Genomic DNA, 20683 nt, shown 5'->3' with positions numbered 1-20683 from the left:
CATAGGCCCAATATGGACAGGATCACTTTTTAGAGTTGTGGCAAATAAGATGGAAGTCAGATATTGTTACTGGCCAAATCCTGTATCCAGAGACAAATATTACCAATAATACCAGTACACAAGAAGGTATATTATCACCATACATATAACCATCATACTGTTACTGGCCAAATCCTGTATACTGAGACCAATATTACCAATAATACCAGTAGACATGTGCAATTAGTTTCGGAACGAATACTAAACTTAACAAATTTTCCCGTTTTCGGGTGTTCGTTACAATCCGAATGCATGAAAAAAAATCGAATATTTCTGAAAAAGAATACGAATATACAGTTAACGAATGCATTAGTTAAGTAACGCATAACGAATAATGCATGTTAACGAATAACGAATGCATTCGTTATCAGTAAACCGAATGTAAGGAATGAATTAGATTTTTTTCATTGGGTTTACCTGAGGAAAACTTGCCTTCCTACACAGAGAAAACTGCAAAAAAAGGTGAAAACAACAAGAATCCTAAGGTAACACCTGCTATTTATTACAAAAGAGGATCACCAAGTGAAACTAATGTGCATTTTGTTTAGTAACGAATGCTAAATTTAACGAATTTTACAGATATAACGAAAGATCTGAGTTAACGAATGCATTCGATGTTATTAACAAATGCATCCGAAAACGAAATAAATTTTCGTGGATGCATTCGAAGACCGAATATGACGAATGCACAGCATTCCGAATATTCAGGGAACTGAAAATTTTTAAGAAACCAAAACTAACAAAACGAAAAAAACTAAATTTTGGGTTCTGCACATGTCTAAATACCAGTATACAAGGAGGAATGTTATCACCATACTGTTACTGGCCAAATCCTGTATACTGAGACCAATATTACAAATAATACCAGTATACAAGGAGGAATGTTATCACCATACATATTACCACCATACTGTTACTGGCCAAATCCTGTATACTGAGACCAATATTACAAATAATACCAGTATACAAGGAGGAATGTTATCACCATACATATTACCATCATACTGTTACTGACCAAATCCTGTATACTGAGACCAATATTACCAATAATACCAGTATACAAGGAGGAATATTATCACCATACATATTACCATCATAATGTCACTGACAAAATCCTGTATACTGAGACCAATATTACTAATACTACCTGTATGCAAGGAGGAATATTATCACCATACATATTATGATCATACTGTTACTCACCAAATCCTGTATACTGAGACCAATATTACCAATAATACCAGTATACGAGGAATGTTATCACCATACATATTACCATGTGAATCCTGGTAAAAAAAAAACACAGACATCCACAATTTTGTATTAAGATTTAATTGCTTCTCAGTTCACAGAAGGGGTAAGGACATATAAAACATAACGTTTAATCGTGCTAATAAAACAACAGAATCCCCACTGACATACAAACAACAAGGAGATAGATCAAAGAGGCCCAGAGGCCACAACTAGCGATGATAGTTGGAGTCAAACAGTTCAGTGGCCTGAGTAGAGATAACAAGTGGGGTGACCGGGAAAATGTGGAGACCAGGTGGGGTGGGACTCGGACCCTAGTGTACCCTGCCAGGGGAGATGTTGTGCCCACTAGCCCTGCTCGCTCAGGGAGCTGTCGGGGCACTCGTCCTTGAAAGGACGACTCCTGCCCCGGTCTATCCCTTGGTCAGCCCCTAAACTAGAACAAATGTAAAGCCCGCCCAACGCGTTTCCCCCAAGTTAATGGGTTCATCAGGGGCTCCAGGGCAAACAAAAAAGTTTTTACTGCGTTACCGAATGTAAACAATAATACATAAGGTGCGATGCAAAAAGTGCAAGCAAAAAATCAATTAATAGGCCAGCAACGTGCAACAATAATAATGATGAAGTGCACTAATTAGAACCAACACGTGAACAAAGTCCACAAAAATAAACAAACACAATTCCCTTAGAGCAAAACCAAAGGAGAAAGTGAAATAGGTGTGCTGGTTACCCAGAGCAGAGCCCTGCTACTGGGTTTGACTCACGTGACCACAATGGCGGTCGGCGAGATGTCGGGAACTGCAGTGGCAGAGTGCGCGGTTATGGCGTCTGTATCCCGTCGGTCACATCAGTGAACCTGGGATCCTTAAATAGCACTTACCAAACAGGCTGCTTCCACGCTCGAATGTGCGCGCGCCACTTCCGGGTGCCGGCGCCACAGCGGTGTGTCGGCGTCACTTCCGGGGGCGCGTCTAGGCTACGGAGCGGAGCGTCCTGCGTTGCTAGGCGATGCTGGTGAGCCAGTACGCATGCGCCACGGCAACGTATCTTTTCAAAATACGAATGAGTATTAAGTGGTTGGTGTTGACAATTTACACAGGTAAATATTTACAGAGAGAGTGAGAGAACTGAGTAAGTAATGAAGTGGCTGTGGTTGGAAGGGGGAGGGAGCTAGCCAGGGGGAGAGAGTATGGAGGACAGAGTTAGACATAGCATGCAAAACTCAACTGATCATTGAGACCTTTGGGGGACTGAGTCTGCAGGCGGAAAATCCACTGAGTCTCCTTCTGCAGGATCAGCCTATCCCAATCCCCCCCCCCTTGTGGGGGGTCGCACAAGCTCAATCCCCACAAAGCTGACCACTTTAGGATCCCCTCCGTGCTTGTCATGAACATGTCTTGCCAAGGGTTTATCTGCTGAGTTAGTAATGTCTCTCAGATGCTCCCCCACCCTCCTCCTCAACTCACGTTTAGTTTTCCCAATGTATTCCAATCCACAAGTACAGTTGGCCTTATAGACCACCCCCTTGCTCCGACAGTTGATGAAATCTCGAATGGTGTATGTATCACCTGTCACAGAACTTGTAAAGGTTTTAGTAACCGAAATGTGAGCACAGGCGATGCAGCCTGAGCATCTGAAGCAGCCCTTGATGTTACGATGTAGCCAGGTAGGAGTCTGACCAGGTCTTACAAAATGACTATGAACTAGTCTATCTCGCAGATTCCGTCCCCGCCGGAACGAAATCTGGGGGCGAGTGTCAAGGACCCCCTGGAGGTCCTTGTCCATCAAGAGGACATGCCAGTATTTTTCAATTATGCTTTTAACTTCGGGGGTGCCATTGTCATAGGTGGCCACTATGCGGGTGAGGACTTTCTCAGATGGTTTTTGTCTAGGGGTGAGGAGTGTACTCCGTTCTCTTCCCCTAGCTTCCTGATACGCTTGTCTTAATACCCGATCGGGGTACCCGCGTTCCCTGAATCTGTGGCGCAGGTCAGCCGCCTGCCTCACAAATTCTTGTTCTGTGGAACAGTTGCGTCTAATGCGCAAGTGTTGCCCTTTGGGGATGCCTCTACAGACAGACCTAGGGTGATGGCTATCCCAACTGAGCAGGGAGTTCGTGGCTGTAGGCTTGCGGTAAATAGTGGTGTCAAGACCGCCCTGGTTATTCTTAGAAATTAGAACATCCAGGAAGGGGATCTGATCAGTGTGGAATTCAAATGTGAAATGCAATCCCAATTCGTTCTGATTAAGACTAGCCACAAACTCCCTGAATTGGTCTGACGACCCATTCCAGAGAATGAAAATATCGTCTATATACCGGGCCCACAAACCGACTAGATCCGTGTACCGCGACAAAGACTCACCAAAAACCACTGACTCCTCCCACCATCCTAAATAGAGGTTGGCGTAGGTGGGGGCGCAGGGGCTCCCCATCGCGGTCCCGCGCACTTGATGGTAAATCCGCCTATCAAAGACGAAATAGTTCCTGGTGAGAGTGTAACGCAGCAACTCGGAGACCAGCTGGCTGTGGGCCCGAAATTGGAGGCCCCTCATCTGAAGAAAAAATTCCACTGCTGTTATCCCCAAATCGTGAGGGATAGAAGTGTAAAGGGATTCGACGTCTATGCTTGCCAAGAGGCACCCCTCCTCAATGGTCAGACCATCCAGCTTCTGCAACAGATCTGTTGTGTCCCTGGTGTAGGAAGGAAGTGCCAACACAAATGGTTTTAAGATGGTATCAATGTATAGGCCTACGTTCTGAGTAATATTTCCAACACCCGAAACTATTGGTCGACCCTTGAGGGGAGAGGTGCCCTTGTGGACCTTTGGCAAAGCATAGAACGTCGCAACCCTGGGGAAGCGGGGTACAAGGAAATCAGCCTCATCGTTACTTAATAGATTAAGACTCTTAGCCCCTTCCACCAGCTGTGGACAGTTCAAAGTCACACTCGTACCAACTTTGGACATAGTGAGATGCTGGCACTTCGGTCTCTGGAGCGCGACCAGTCCCTGGCCATCAAGCCCTCTGATAAGGGGGGCAATATTGTGGTCATGGACTGGTCGCTATACAGAGACATGTGCCAAACTCTTTTGGCCGATGCCACCAGCTATGAGGTTCTGGAGAGGAACCCTACTGACACTTACCTCTCGGAGCTAAAACAGCTGGTGGAAGGGGCTAAGAGTCTTAATCTTTTAAGTAACGATGAGGCTGATTTCCTTGTACCCCGCTTCCCCAGGGTTGCGACGTTCTATGCTTTGCCAAAGGTCCACAAGGGCACCTCTCCCCTCAAGGGTCGACCAATAGTTTCGGGTGTTGGAAATATTACTCAGAACGTAGGCCTATACATTGATACCATCTTAAAACCATTTGTGTTGGCACTTCCTTCCTACACCAGGGACACAACAGATCTGTTGCAGAAGCTGGATGGTCTGACCATTGAGGAGGGGTGCCTCTTGGCAAGCATAGACGTCGAATCCCTTTACACTTCTATCCCTCACGATTTGGGGATAACAGCAGTGGAATTTTTTCTTCAGATGAGGGGCCTCCAATTTCGGGCCCACAGCCAGCTGGTCTCCGAGTTGCTGCGTTACACTCTCACCAGGAACTATTTCGTCTTTGATAGGCGGATTTACCATCAAGTGCGCGGGACCGCGATGGGGAGCCCCTGCGCCCCCACCTACGCCAACCTCTATTTAGGATGGTGGGAGGAGTCAGTGGTTTTTGGTGAGTCTTTGTCGCGGTACACGGATCTAGTCGGTTTGTGGGCCCGGTATATAGACGATATTTTCATTCTCTGGAATGGGTCGTCAGACCAATTCAGGGAGTTTGTGGCTAGTCTTAATCAGAACGAATTGGGATTGCATTTCACATTTGAATTCCACACTGATCAGATCCCCTTCCTGGATGTTCTAATTTCTAAGAATAACCAGGGCGGTCTTGACACCACTATTTACCGCAAGCCTACAGCCACGAACTCCCTGCTCAGTTGGGATAGCCATCACCCTAGGTCTGTCTGTAGAGGCATCCCCAAAGGGCAATACTTGCGCATTAGACGCAACTGTTCCACAGAACAAGAATTTGTGAGGCAGGCGGCTGACCTGCGCCACAGATTCAGGGAACGCGGGTACCCCGATCGGGTATTAAGACAAGCGTATCAGGAAGCTAGGGGAAGAGAACGGAGTACACTCCTCACCCCTAGACAAAAACCATCTGAGAAAGTCCTCACCCGCATAGTGGCCACCTATGACAATGGCACCCCCGAAGTTAAAAGCATAATTGAAAAATACTGGCATGTCCTCTTGATGGACAAGGACCTCCAGGGGGTCCTTGACACTCGCCCCCAGATTTCGTTCCGGCGGGGACGGAATCTGCGAGATAGACTAGTTCATAGTCATTTTGTAAGACCTGGTCAGACTCCTACCTGGCTACATCGTAACATCAAGGGCTGCTTCAGATGCTCAGGCTGCATCGCCTGTGCTCACATTTCGGTTACTAAAACCTTTACAAGTTCTGTGACAGGTGATACATACACCATTCGAGATTTTATCAACTGTCGGAGCAAGGGGGTGGTCTATAAGGCCAACTGTACTTGTGGATTGGAATACATTGGGAAAACTAAACGTGAGTTGAGGAGGAGGGTGGGGGAGCATCTGAGAGACATTACTAACTCAGCAGATAAACCCTTGGCAAGACATGTTCATGACAAGCACGGAGGGGATCCTAAAGTGGTCAGCTTTGTGGGGATTGAGCTTGTGCGACCCCCCACAAGGGGGGGGGGATTGGGATAGGCTGATCCTGCAGAAGGAGACTCAGTGGATTTTCCGCCTGCAGACTCAGTCCCCCAAAGGTCTCAATGATCAGTTGAGTTTTGCATGCTATGTCTAACTCTGTCCTCCATACTCTCTCCCCCTGGCTAGCTCCCTCCCCCTTCCAACCACAGCCACTTCATTACTTACTCAGTTCTCTCACTCTCTCTGTAAATATTTACCTGTGTAAATTGTCAACACCAACCACTTAATACTCATTCGTATTTTGAAAAGATACGTTGCCGTGGCGCATGCGTACTGGCTCACCAGCATCGCCTAGCAACGCAGGACGCTCCGCTCCGTAGCCTAGACGCGCCCCCGGAAGTGACGCCGACACACCGCTGTGGCGCCGGCACCCGGAAGTGGCGCGCGCACATTCGAGCGTGGAAGCAGCCTGTTTGGTAAGTGCTATTTAAGGATCCCAGGTTCACTGATGTGACCGACGGGATACAGACGCCATAACCGCGCACTCTGCCACTGCAGTTCCCGACATCTCGCCGACCGCCATTGTGGTCACGTGAGTCAAACCCAGTAGCAGGGCTCTGCTCTGGGTAACCAGCACACCTATTTCACTTTCTCCTTTGGTTTTGCTCTAAGGGAATTGTGTTTGTTTATTTTTGTGGACTTTGTTCACGTGTTGGTTCTAATTAGTGCACTTCATCATTATTATTGTTGCACGTTGCTGGCCTATTAATTGATTTTTTGCTTGCACTTTTTGCATCGCACCTTATGTATTATTGTTTACATTCGGTAACGCAGTAAAAACTTTTTTGTTTGCCCTGGAGCCCCTGATGAACCCATTAACTTGGGGGAAACGCGTTGGGCGGGCTTTACATTTGTTCTAGTTTAGGGGCTGACCAAGGGATAGACCGGGGCAGGGGTCGTCCTTTCAAGGACGAGTGCCCCGACAGCTCCCTGAGCGAGCAGGGCTAGTGGGCACAACATCTCCCCTGGCAGGGTACACTAGGGTCCGAGTCCCACCCCACCTGGTCTCCACATTTTCCCGGTCACCCCACTTGTTATCTCTACTCAGGCCACTGAACTGTTTGACTCCAACTATCATCGCTAGTTGTGGCCTCTGGGCCTCTTTGATCTATCTCCTTGTTGTTTGTATGTCAGTGGGGATTCTGTTGTTTTATTAGCACGATTAAACGTTATGTTTTATATGTCCTTACCCCTTCTGTGAACCGATATTGTTAGCAGGGTATTGATTTTGCTTCATCTGTGAAGTATTAATTGCTTCTCAGCATAATTTCAAAAACTAACAGGTTGTTAGTATACATTTTGATCAAAAGGTACAAAGCCCACTCGCCACATCAAGGCCACCTATTCAGAGTGGGTCCCTAATGTCCCTAGCATAAAATGGTGTAGCACTGGGCGGCGCCCACCACCACCGCGACACCAGTGCCCACAGGGGGACCGACCCACTGGCAGAGCGGCCCCAGTGCCACCCAAACCAGTCTCCGGGCCGCACCCCCCGCAGACACGGCGCTGCGGCAGCAACGGACGCCGCACAGCACCACACCAGTGTGAACAAGAAGCAATTAGATTATAATACAAAATTGTGGATGTGCGGCCATGTCTGTTTTTTCTACCAGGGTTCACATTGTGTATTCTATCCCCTCCTTTTTTTTTTTTTTTTTGTTCCACTTGGCCTGCACTCCTCCCCACCCCCTCAGCCCAACCCTATATAAGTAGCAGACAGCTACACCTGGGCCCTTTCATTTTCTAGCAGTCTCCCAGTCTGACTGGGAGCACATGGTAAGTGAACTGTTACACCTTGTTCACACTGGTGTGGTGCTGTGCGGCATCCGTTGCTGCCGTGTCTGCGGGGGGTGCGGCCCGGAGACTGGTTTTGGTAACACTGGGTCCAGAGCGGACCCAGTGTTACCAAAACCAGTCTCCGGGCCAGTGGGTCGTTCCCCCTGTGGGCACTGGTGTCACGGCGGTGGTGGGCGCCGCCCAGTTCTACACCATTTTATGCTAGGGATGTTAGGGACCCACTCTCAATACGTGGCCTTGACGTGGCGAGTGGGCTTTGTACCTTTTGATCAAAAGGTATATACTAACAACCTGTTAGTTTTTGTAATTATGCTGAGAAGCAATTAGATCATAATACAAAATTGTGGATGTGCGGCCATGTCTGTTTTTTCACCAGGATTTTCATATTACCATTATACTGTTACTGACCAAATCCTGTACACTGAGACCAATATTACCAGTATACAAGGAGGAATCTTATCACCATACATATTACCATCATACTGTTACTGAATAAATCCTGTATACTGACCAATATTACCAATAATACCAGTATGCAAGGAGAAATGTTATCACCATACATATCACCACACATATCAGGCTATGTTTCCATATAATTTAGGAAAACTTCCACTGCAGTTCATGAGCCAAAGCCAGAAGTGTATTAAAGGGGTTCTCCGGTGCTTAGACATCTTATCCCCTATCCAAAGGATAGGGGATAAGATGCCTGATCGCGGGACTCCCGCGATCAGGCATCTTATCCCCTATCCTTTGGATAGGGGATAAGATGTCTAAGCATCGGAGAACCCCTTTAAAGTGGAATGGGAAGTATTAAGAAAGGACTTATACTTCTTCTTCCTACCGGATCCACTTCTGACTTTGGCTCATAGACTGCAGTGTCAGTTTTCCTAAAATTGCCCAAAAAAAAAAATGTGGAAACCTAGTCTCATATTGTTACTGACCAAATCCTGTATACGGAGATAAATAATACTGATAATACCAGCACAAAAAGACAAAAATGGTCATCACCTTCATACAAATTAAAATATGGGCACAGGTGCAAACTTTGTATGTTACCAATAAAAGACAAGAGACAATACTGCAAAAGCCTGACCATAACTACCATTACCACTGACTAATACCGCCACGCCCTTACTACAACTACTATTACCATTAACGACTAATACCCCCATTATACACAGACCAATATCTCTGCATACAGTTACCATATAGTGGTAGATACCGGCTGTACACAGGCTCTGTAGACTATGTAAGTGATTATTGGTGCATCCATGACATCTTCTCTCATCGGAGTCGTTTTCTTTCTCATCTCCCAGCCAAGACCTGTCTCCAAAGACTCTGCCAGACAAATATTTTAGGTTTGTTTCTGAGCTCAATTCTCACCTCTTTACAAACTCCCGATGCATAGTGCCCCACACAGAAATAGTGCCCACTTTGCACTCTCAAATACTATTAGGCCTCCCATATAGTAGTTAGATCCCCTCTGTGCCCCATATAGTATTAGGCCCCTCACACTGACCCCATATGGAAAAAAAAGGCCGCCATATAGTATTTAGGCCTCCATGCTGCCCCATGTAGTAATAGGCCTCCATATAGTACAGTAAAATCTACCTTCGCGGACTCCTCCCAATAGGGGACACCTCCCAATAGCGGACAGTTTTTAACTCTCCGGGCAGATTCCCATAAGGCTTAATGTATTTGCACCCTCCGAATAGGGGACATTCCCAATAGTGGATGCAGACACACCCAATAGGGGACAAAACACTCCCAGTAAGGGACAAACAGGCTTATGTGCCGGCCCTACCTTGTACACAGGGACCCCCTGAAGCACAGAAGCAGAAGACCACTTTTTAAACAGTGGTCTCCTGCTTCTGTACGTCCACAGGCCAAATCAATCGCCCCCCTCCCCCTTGATCCCAACGTGCCACTTTATTCCCTGTGTTAAATCATCCCCCCTTTTATTACCCCCATGCCACATATTTTTTCCCTTGATCCTCCCCCTTTGCTGTTTCATTAACCCTTTATTACCCTTTGTGCAAATTCATTACCTCCTCTTTACCACCCCCTGTGCCATTTCTCTCCCCCTTTATCCCACTGGTGCCATTCCATCCCACTTTATCCCCCTGTGCAAAATCATTCCCCACTCCCCATGCCACATCACTGTGGTGGCTCAGTATGGGAGATGTCACCCCATACCAGGCCATGTTTCCCCACATAGATCTGGATCCATCTGACCAGGCCATGTTCCTCTATAGAGATCTGCATCCAACTGACCAGGCCATGTTCCTCTATAGAGATCTGGATCCATCTGACCAGGCCATGTTCCTCTATAGAGATCTGGATCCATCTGACCAGGCCATTTTCTCCACAGAGATCTGGATCCATCTGACCAGGCCATTTTTCTCCACAGAGATCTGGATCCATCTGACCAGGCCATGTTTCTCCACAGAGATCTGGATCCATCTAACCAGGCCATGTTTCTCTATAGAGATCTGGATCCATCTGACCAGGCCATGTTTCTCTATAGAGATCTGGATCCATCTGACCAGGTCATGTTTCTCTATAGAGATCTGGATCCATCTGACCAGGTCATGTTTCTCTATAGAGATCTGGATCCATCTGACCAGGTCATGTTTCTCTATAGAGATCTGGATCCATCTGACCAGGTCATGTTTCTCTATAGAGATCTGGATCCATCTGACCAGGTCATGTTTCTCTATAGAGATCTGGATCCATCTGACCAGGTCATGTTTCTCTATAGAGATCTGGATCTATCTGACCAGGCCATGTTTCTCTATAGAGATCTGGACCCATCTGACCAGGCCATGTTTCTCTATAGAGATCTGGATCCATCTGACCAGGCCATGTTTCTCCATAGAGATCTGGATCCATCTGACCAGGTCATGTTTCTCTATAGAGATCTGGACCCATCTGACCAGGACATGTTTCTCTATAGAGATCTGGATCCATCTGACCAGGACATGTTTCTCTATAGAGATCTGGATCCATCTGACCAGGTCATGTTTCTCTATAGAGATCTGGATCCATCTGACCAGGTCATGTTTCTCTATAGAGATCTGGATCCATCTGACCAGGTCATGTTTCTCTATAGAGATCTGGATCCATCTGACCAGGCCATGTTTCTCCACAGAGATCTGGATCCATCTAACCAGGCCATGTTTCTCTATAGAGATCTGGATCCATCTGACCAGGCCATGTTTCTCTATAGAGATCTGGATCCATCTGACCAGGTCATGTTTCTCTATAGAGATCTGGATCCATCTGACCAGGTCATGTTTCTCTATAGAGATCTGGATCCATCTGACCAGGTCATGTTTCTCTATAGAGATCTGGATCCATCTGACCAGGTCATGTTTCTCTATAGAGATCTGGATCCATCTGACCAGGTCATGTTTCTCTATAGAGATCTGGATCCATCTGACCAGGTCATGTTTCTCTATAGAGATCTGGATCTATCTGACCAGGACATGTTTCTCTATAGAGATCTGGACCCATCTGACCAGGCCATGTTTCTCTATAGAGATCTGGATCCATCTGACCAGGCCATGTTTCTCCATAGAGATCTGGATCCATCTGACCAGGTCATGTTTCTCTATAGAGATCTGGACCCATCTGACCAGGACATGTTTCTCTATAGAGATCTGGATCCATCTGACCAGGACATGTTTCTTTATGGAGATCTGGATCCATCTGACCAGGACATGTCTCTCTATAGAGATCTGGATCCATCTGACCAGGCCATGTTTCTCCACAGCTCAGGAATAGAATGATGCTGGAGCTGGTCATTTTCCTTCTATAGCCCATTCGTGCTAAGAAGCGGCGAGTTTTGGATTTGGACATTTTAGTTAGACACCTGTGTACTATTCCGCGCTTTTATGTGACAAAACCTCTACCAAGGTTGACATTAAAAGCCTAGCCTCAGGTAGTCTAACCCTGATGGCCAGGCCTCACTCCAGGTGGCTCAGAACACTGGATTCACACTGCGACTGATCAGATCTATATACAGTGGATCTCCAATTATGACAGGGCAGCGGGATCTTCCAAAGAGAGCGTATATTTCTCGGCTACCATGAACAAGCCTTGTCCACATCTCCACCCTGTGACGCTACGACAAACCCAGTGCCATGGAGCAGTTCATGCAGTTTCTGGGAACAACCTGTAATACACTGGAACAAACTATGTCATAGCGAGTAAATGTGACTCAGACTCCATCATCATCAGTCCTGTCATGGTATGTGGGACACCTTATAATGAAGAGTCAGCAATGGCTCAGCCATGTGATCCCAGGCTCAGGATGCTACCATTATACTAGACTGGCCCAACCGGTTACCAAGAATACTAAACGGGTTATCTTGGATTTAAAAATTTTAAAAAATAAACTATATTTTATTTATATATATATATATATATATATATATATATATATACATACATACATACATACATACATACATAGTATTCACCCCCTTGACTTTTTCATATTTTGGTGCCTCACAACCTGGAATTAACATGGATTGTTTGAGGATTTTGATAATTTAATTTACAGAACATACCCACAACTTTGAAGATGTTTTTTATTTATTTATTGTGAAGCAAACAACAAATAGGACAAAACAACAGAAAAAGTCAATGTGCATAACTATTCACCCCCTAAAGTCGATATTTTGTAGAGCCGCCTTTTGCGGCAATCACAGCTCCAAGTGGCTTTGGATAAGTGTCTATGAGCTGCCACATCTTACCACTGGGATTTTTGCCCATTCCTCATTACAAAACTGCTCCAGCTCCTTCACGTTGGATGGTTTGCGCTTGTGAACAGGCATCTAAGTCTGACCACAGATTTTCGATTGGATTGAGATCTGGGCTTTGACTAGGCCATTCCGACACATTCACGTTTCCCCTTAAACCACTTGCATGTTGCTTTAGCAGTGTGTTTGGGGTCATTGTCCTGCTGGAAGGGGAACCTCTGTCCTAGCCTCAAATCATGCACAGAGTGGTACAGGTTTTTCTCAAGAATATCCCTGTATTTAGCACCATCTATCTTTTCCTCAACTCTGACCAGTTTCCCAGTCCTCACAGCATGGGGCGACCACCATGTTCTTTGGGTGATGTGTTGGGTTTGCACCAGACATAGCGTTTTCTTTAATGGCCAAAAAGTAAAATTTTAGTCTCATCAGACCAGAGCACCTTCCTCCATACATTTTGGGAGTCTCCCACATGTCTTTTCGCAGACTCACAACTTTTTGTTTTTAGCTGAAAGTAATGGCTTTCTTCTGGCCACTCTGCCATAAAGCCCAACTCTATGGAGCGTACGGCTTATTGTCGTCCTATGTACAGATCCTCCAGTCTCTGCAGCTCCTCCGGGGTTACCTTAGGTCTCTGCCTCTCTAATTCCCACCTTGCCCGCTCCGTGAGTTTTGGTGGGCGCCGTCTCTTGGCAGGTTTGCTGTTGTGCCATGTTCTTTCCATTTGGTTATGATAGATTTGATGGTGCTCCTGGGGATCAAAGATTTGGATGTTTTTTCTTTTTTTTAACCTAAACCGGACTTCTACTTCTCAACAACATTGTCCCTTACTTGTTTGGGGAGTTCCTTGGTCTTCATGGCAGTGTTTGGTTACTGATGCCTCTTGCTTAGGTGTAGCAGCCTCTGGGGCCTATATGTAATGACAGATCATGTGACACTTAGATTGCAAACAGGTGAACATCATTTCACTAATTATGGGACTTCTGGAGGTTAGTGGTTGCACCAGAGCTTCTTATGGGCATCCTAACAAAGGGGGTGAAAACATTGAACTTAAAGGGGTACTCAGCCCTTAGGCATCTTATCCCCTATACAAGGGATAGGGGATATGATGTCTGATTGCATGGGTTCCGCCGCTGGGGACCCCCACTTCTCAGCTGCACAGAGCGAGGATCGCTCTGTGGCAGATGACAGGCGATGCAAGATACTCTGTCCCCTGCATCGCCCATCATAAGCCACAAAGCAAACCTCGCTCTGTGCAGCTGAGAAGGGGGGGGGGGGGGGTGCTGCAGGAGTGTCCCCCAGCGGCGGGACCCATGCGATCAGTCATCTCATTTTATCCCCTATCCAAAGGATAGGGGATAAGATGTCTAGGGGCAGAGTACCCCTTTAAGGCTGTAATGTGCCAAAATACAAAAAAATTCAAGGGGGTGAATACTTTTACAAGGCACTGTATCTATCATGGGGCAAAAAAGTAGTCAGCCACCAATTGTGCAAATTCTCCCACGTAATATGATGAGACTAATTTTCATCATAGGTATACCTCAACTATGAGAGACAGAATGAGGAAAAAAAATCCATAAAATCACATTGTCTGATTTTTAAAGAATTTATTTTCAAATTGTGGTGGAAAATAAGTATTTGGTCACCTACAAACAAGCAAGATTTCTGGCTCTCAGTCCTGTAACTTCTTCTGTAAGAGTCTCCTCTGTCCTCCACTCGTTACCTATATTAATGGCTCCTGTTTGAATTTGTTATCAGTATAAAAAAGACACCTGTCCACAACCTCAGTCACACTCCAAGACCAAGGAGCTGTCGAAGGACACCAGAAACAAAATTGTAGACCTGCACCAGGTTGGGAAGACTGAATCTGCAATAGGCAAGCAGCTTGGTGTGAAGAAATCAACTGTGGGAGCAATTAGAAAATGGAAGACATACAAGACCACTGATAATCTCCCTCGATCTGGGTCTCCACGCAAGATCTCACCAGGTGGTGTCAAAATGATCACAAAAAACGTGAGCAAAAATCCCAGAACCACAAGGAGGGAGCTAGTGAATGACCTGCAGAGAGCTGGGACCAAAGTAACAAAGGCTACAATCAGTAACACACTACGCCGCCAGGGACTCAAATCATGCAGTGCCAGACGTGTCCCCCTGCTTAAGCCAGTACATGTCCGGGCCCGTCTGAAGTTTGCTAGAGAGCATTTGGATGATCCAGAAGAGTATTGGGAGAATATCATATGGTCAGATAAAAACCAAAGTAGAACTTTTTGGTAAAAACTCAACTAGTCGGGTTCGGAGGAGAAAGAATGCCGAGTTGCATCCGAAAAACACCAATACCTACTGTGAAGCATGGGGGTGGAAACATCACGCTTTGGGGCTGTTTTTCTGCTAAGGGACCAGGATGACTGATCCGTGTAAAGGAAAGAATGAATGGGGCCATGTATTGTGAGATTATTAGTGAAAACCTCCTTCCATCAGCAAGGGCATTGGAGATAAAAGGTGGCTGGGTCTTTCAGCATGACAATGATCCCAAACACATAGCCACGGCCAATGAAGGAGTGGCTTCATAAGAAGCATTTTAAGGTCCTGGAGTAGCCTGGAGGGAGTTGAAAGTCTGTGTTGTCCAGCGAAAGCCCCAAAACATCACTGCTCTAGAGGAGATCTGCATGGAGGAATGGGCCAAAATACCAGCAACAGTGTGTGAAAACCTTGTGAAGACTTACAGAAAACGTTTAACCTGATGGGAGTAGTTGTAGCACAGCAGCGCTGAGGGACGGCTCCTGCATCCCCCGTCTGTGGGACTCTTTTGGGACTGTTAGGACTACAACTCCAATCAAGGACAGTCTGTAGACTGCTGAGTTTTTCAGAATTATACAACATACATATAATCCTGAGATGGACTGAGGTGGCAGCAGAGAGCACAGTGGTCAGTTTTTTCTCCAAACGGAGTACTCCTTTAACACATTTGAGGAAGATTTACCATGACTGCCTTGAGTTTGACATTAAACGAAAAAATAAATAATATTTCCCATTTTCATTTGAGACTCATTTAATGATTTTAAACCGTTTCTGTGGCAAGGGGGCGTGCCTGGACAGGAAAAGGCGTGGCTTAAAGGGGTACTCCTGTGGAAATTTTTAAAAATTTAATCTACTGGTGCCAGAAAGTTAAACAGATTTGTAAATTACTTCTATTAAAAAAAATCTTAATCCTTCCAGTACTGTGTAGGGGCTGTATACTACAGAGGAAATGCTTTTTTTGGATTTCTCTTCTATCACGACCACAGTGCTCTCTGCTGACCTCTGCTGTCCATTTTGGGAACTGTCCAGAGCAGCATATGTTTGCTATGGGGATTTTCTCCTGCTCTGGACAGCTCCTAAAATGGACAGCAGAGGTCAGCAGAGAGCACTGTGGTCGTGACAGAAGAGAAATCCAAAAAGAAAAGCATTTCCTCTGTAGTATACAGCCCCTAAAAAGTACTGGAAGGATTAAGATTTTTTAATAGAAGTAATTTAAAAATCTGTTTAACCGGACATGCTGGGAGTTGTAGTTTTGCAATGTCTGGACGGACAGTTTGGAGACCACTGGTCAACATAACGTTATTGGTGATGTGATCACGCGTTCGTAACATGAGAAAAGACAGAAGACAAGTGTAATAAAACAAAGATTTATTCTCAAAGTTGTTTTTACAAAAAAAAAAAATTATAATAAAGAGGGCATATACGGGAGAAAATATCCAAAATCCCCCCCAAGGAGGGAAATGAAATATTCAAGTGTTGTATTCACCAAAAGATTTCATATACACATAGAGCCTCCAGCTAACACCCGTCCGGATGACTCCAGGCAACCCCCGAGCTCCCAGACTAAAGGACTACCTACACCAGAGGGGGGCGCCCCTGCGCACACTCCGGTCGGCCACCCCCTAAAACCCAAACATTTCCAACTCCAAAAGGGTTAGCATTTGGCTGCTGCTTTTCTCCAAATACCCAGACACAACACACCACATAATCCCCTAATGGTCCCAGACACCTTTGTCCTCTTCCTCCGATTCACTGTACAAAAAGGAGTCAATCCGAGAGGACGATCACTTCATCTGGGTCGCACTGCGTGGAGACGTGAGTCTGAGGGGAGACGCAAAACGGGGGGAAAAGGAAGGTTAGTGAAGACTGTTCTGGAACCTAATGGTCGTATGTAATAGAGTTGGCTCGTAATGAACCTCGCAGCTCGGCTGTTGATTACTTTAGTCTGCGTAAATTAGTTCAGCTTTCTAAGGGCACTGGTTGCCTGGAAAAGTCCGGGATGACAGTCTTAGGTCTCCTAGGACTGTATTTAACTTTTTTCAGGCAACTGGCGCCCTTGGAAAGCTGAACTAATTTATGCAGACTAAAGTAATCAACAGCCGAGCTGCGAGGTTCATTACGAGCCAATATACTGTACCGTATATACTCGAGTATAAGCATAGATTTTCAGCACGATTTTTCGTGGACGGTCCCTACAGCATAGATGGCCCGGACCACTACAACAAAACTCCGGGCATGCTGGGAGTTGTAGTTTTGCAACATCTGGAGGTCCGCAGGTTGAAGAACACTGAGGGATTGACAGGCGGTGATGAAGGGGGGGTGGTGGTGACGACGAAGGGGGGGGTGGTGGTGACGACGAAGGGGGGGGTGGTGGTGACGACGAAGGGGGGGGTGGTGGTGACGACGAAGGGGGGGGTGGTGGTTGACGACGAAGGGGGGGGTGGTGGTTGACGACGAAGGGGGGGGTGGTGGTTGACGACGAAGGGGGGGGTGGTGGTTGACGACGAAGGGGGGGTGGTGGTTGACGACGAAGGGGGGGTGGTGGTTGACGACGAAGGGGGGGAGGTGGTTGACGACGAAGGGGGGGTGGTGGTTGACGACGAAGGGGGGGTGGTGGTTGACGACGAAGGGGGGGTGGTGGTTGACGACGAAGGGGGGGTGGTGGTTGACGACGAAGGGGGGGTGGTGGTTGACGACGAAGGGGGGGGGGTTGACGACGAAGGGGGGGGTTGACGACGAAGGGGGGGGTTGACGACGAAGGGGGGGTTGACGACGAAGGGGGGGGGGGTTGACGACGAAGGGGGGGGTGACGAGGGGGGTTGACGAAGGGGGGGGTTGACGAAGGGGGTGTTAATGACGGGGGTCTGGATGATGACAGGGGGGGGGGGGGGGGGATGATGTATTTCCCACCCTAGGCTTCTAGTCGAGTCAATAACTTTTCCTGGGTTTTTGGGGTGAAATTAGGGGCCTCGGCTTATATTCGGGTCGGCTTATAGTCGAGTATATACGGTAAATTTGCTCAACTCTAGTATGTAGCATTCTACACTATAGAGCAGCGCTTTCCAAACTTTTCATGTTGGTGACTTTAAAAAATAAAATAAAATAAATTTAAAGATGCAGTTTGGTGTACGTATCACGTTCAATCACGCACTACATGATACCAGCATCAGAAATGTGGCTGCTAAGCCCCCCCCCCCCCGAACCTGCCACATTTTTCTCCCCCATGCCTTTTCATTCCTCGCCCCCCCCTACTACCTTTGCCAAATCATCCCCCTCACTCTGATCCCCCGTGCCATTTCAATTCCCTCGTGTCACATAATTTTTCGCCTTTATTTCCCATGCCATTTCAATTTCCCCCGCTTAATCCCGCCCTGTGCTAATTTAATCCTCCCTAATAATAATCAACCTCTATGCCCTTTAATTTCCCCCCTAATCCCACCCTGTTCCATTTCAATTGCCCCCCTTATAATAAGGGATCGACCGATATCGTTTTTTTTAGGGCAGATACCGATAATCGGTGGAGGTTAGGGCCGATAGCCGATAACTTATACCGATATTCCGGTATAAGTTATTGGCTATTCATCCCCCCTCGACACCGCTGCAGATCATTGATTTTAAAGCGGGCGCTTTAAATCAATGCACTGCAGTGGCTTTTGCGGTGCCATAGGCCGCCACCGCCACCACCCGCTTCTCTCCCCCTACCTGTCAGGGTGGTCCGGGCCATCCATCCTTCCTGTAGTGTCCGGGGGCGTTCCAGGTGGAGGGTGAACCGGTCCGGGCTGTCCTTCTCTGGGGGTCATCTTCTCCACTCCGGGCAGGCTCCAGCCTAGTAACGCAGCATAGACGCCGCTGCGCAGTGACGCCTGTGTGCAGCGACGCACCTGATGTCACGGCGTAGCGGCGTCTATGCAGTGTACTAGGCCGGAGCTTGCCCGGAGTGGAGAAGATGACCCCGGAGAAGGACAGCCCGGACCACGGTGCGGCGGTTCGGGGGGCAGTTGCGGTGCGGTGGGCGGGGCTTTATCGGCAAGGTAATTGCCGATACCGATAATGCCCAAAATCGTGATTATCGGCCGATAATATCGGCCATATCGATAATCGGTCGATCCCTACTTTTAATCCCGTGCCACATCATTCCCCCAGATCCTTATGCCATTTTAATTCCCCTTTACCACATCATTTCCCCCCCCCTCTCTCCTCTTTCTTCTATTCACCCCCATGCCATTTTGATTCTCCCCTTTTTTATTCACATGATCATTTCCCAATTTGATCCCCCCCCCCCATCTCTTCCCTCAGAACCCTCACTATGCCACTGCACTTCTCAGCAGAATCGGGCGAGGATCTCTGTGCGGCAACTGGCGAGTGACATCGTTCCCTGCTCCACGGTAAGGAGTCAGTCCTGGCAGCCACCGCTGCTCAGAGATTTAAAGTGGCCACATCTGTGCTGCTGATCTTGGACAAGCAGCCAGCACCGGGGTCACTTGAAAGCAATAAGCAGCGGTGGTTGCTGCTGCTGCAAGACAGGATGGTCCCATAAACGCACCTGGGGAATCCCTCCCAAACATTAGTGTTTTCGTGGCTCCCAGTTTGGAAAGCCCTGCTGTACAGCGTTGCCCCTGCTCCCCTAATTCCTCACCTTCTTGGTTGACTTTTTGGGGGTCTCCCGTGGGCTGCACGTCATCATCAGGCCTGGAGTTCGCTCGTCCTCCACAATACTATCAGAATCTGAGTCAGAGGAGCTGGAGAGAGAAGTGTAAGAACTGCGGGAGACAAAGACACAGGGTCAGTATTCTCATATATAAAGGCCCATTGCAGTGGTCTCCAAACTGTGGACCTCCAGCTGTTGCAAAACTACAACTCCCAGCATGCCCGGACAGCCAACGGCTGTCCGGGCATGCTGGGAGTTGTAGTTTTGCAACAGCTGGAGGTCTACAGTTTGGAAAAGTCCACATGAAAAACATCAGTGGTGTAAGAGGACATCACATGCGAATATTCCCTAAAATCCCTTCAATCCTGTATCAATAAGGAAAATGCCCCTAAATTTTTTTGGGGTGGCCAAAAATGTTTCTTGAATGGCTTCACCTCTTCCTTATTTTGTGCAATTTCACACTCTGCTAGTAACAAGAGGAGGATTATTAGGCTGCATTCACACCACATTTTTGCAATACACTTCCCGTACACTTTTTCAAGGTGAAAACCGTACGGAACCGTATCGAAAACCGTACAAATTGACTCTCCATTGAAAACCGTATGTCAAACGATGCATCCAGTTGTGTACTTTGTGTGTCTTGTACGGTTTTGTCCGTTTTTTTTCCGTACCCAAAACCGTTGCTTACCACGGTTTTTTGTCCGGGTGAAAAACCGTATTGAAACCGTATACATGAGAGTCAATGGGAACCGTAGAGAACAGTGTATGTGCGTATGGTTTCATTCGATTTGCACAATATGGTTTCAGAGTTTGCAAATGCGCAGTGAATGCCGAATGAAAGGTTAAAAATGTGTATACATATATACACAATATAATTATATATATATATATATATATATATGTATTAGGGATCGACCGATTATCGGTTTGGCCGACATTATCGGCCGATAATCACGATTTTGGGCATTATCGGTATCGGCAATTACCTTGCTGATAATGCCCCGCCCCACGACCGCCCCCCCCCCGGCCCCATTGCCTCCCACATCCCCGGTTTTTATAATTACCTGTTCCCGGGGCCCACGCTACTTCTGGCTCA

At 47.0% G+C, this 20683-nt stretch overlaps 1 protein-coding gene across 1 annotated transcript in view; it reads right to left on the bottom strand.

Moving 5' to 3' along the window:
• Positions 1-16303: 16303 nt before the first annotated feature.
• DAXX (death domain associated protein) overlaps positions 16304-20683 on the bottom strand; it is a 28074-nt gene continuing 23694 nt past the window's right edge. Inside the window, exons 7-8 of the mRNA XM_056539498.1 lie at positions 19576-19699; positions 16304-16760 (exon numbers count right to left, since the gene is read on the bottom strand). Coding sequence (XP_056395473.1) covers positions 16707-16760; positions 19576-19699 — 178 coding nt within the window. The 3' untranslated portion in view covers positions 16304-16706. The remainder of the gene's footprint in view (positions 16761-19575; positions 19700-20683) is intronic.

This window comes from Hyla sarda, chromosome 9, assembly GCF_029499605.1.
Source record: "Hyla sarda isolate aHylSar1 chromosome 9, aHylSar1.hap1, whole genome shotgun sequence".
NCBI classification, from domain to species: Eukaryota; Metazoa; Chordata; class Amphibia; order Anura; family Hylidae; genus Hyla; species Hyla sarda.
This window is presented reverse-complemented; position numbering and strand designations above follow the sequence as displayed.